We start from the raw sequence: 363 nt of genomic DNA, 5'->3' as shown, positions 1-363 counted from the left end.
ATAAGTTGCATTAATTATCTAATTCACCTTATGAGGGGTCATAGATTAAATGAAGATTACCCAAATCATCAATTCTATTTCTAATATCTCCATTTGTTTTGCTATTTGCATGAATCCAAACACCAAAAGATCCGAACGGACCAATGTACTACAATGGCATCTACCATTTATTCTATCAATACAATCCATATGCTGCAACTTGGGGCAACATTACATGGGGACATTCAATCTCAACCGATCTCATCTCTTGGACCGGGCTAGAGTTTGCATTAAACCCGTCCGACCCGTTTGACATTAACGGGTGCTGGACCGGATCCGCTACAATCCTACCTGGCTCCAAACCCGTTATCATCTATACCGGCA

The 363-nt window shown here is 41.0% G+C and overlaps 1 protein-coding gene across 1 annotated transcript in view; it reads left to right on the top strand.

Moving 5' to 3' along the window:
- LOC109830413 (beta-fructofuranosidase, insoluble isoenzyme 4-like) overlaps nucleotides 1-363 on the top strand; it is a 3,327-nt gene that overhangs the window by 684 nt on the left and 2,280 nt on the right. The window contains 1 exon segment of the mRNA XM_020397669.1: nucleotides 130-363. This exon segment is cut by the window's right edge and continues 6 nt beyond it. Coding sequence (XP_020253258.1) covers nucleotides 130-363 — 234 coding nt within the window.

Source organism: Asparagus officinalis, chromosome 2 (assembly GCF_001876935.1).
Source record: "Asparagus officinalis chromosome 2, Aspof.V1, whole genome shotgun sequence".
Lineage (NCBI taxonomy): Eukaryota > Viridiplantae > Streptophyta > Magnoliopsida > Asparagales > Asparagaceae > Asparagus > Asparagus officinalis.
The sequence above is the reverse complement of the archived record's forward strand: the minus strand, read 5'-3'. Positions and strand labels throughout refer to the sequence as shown.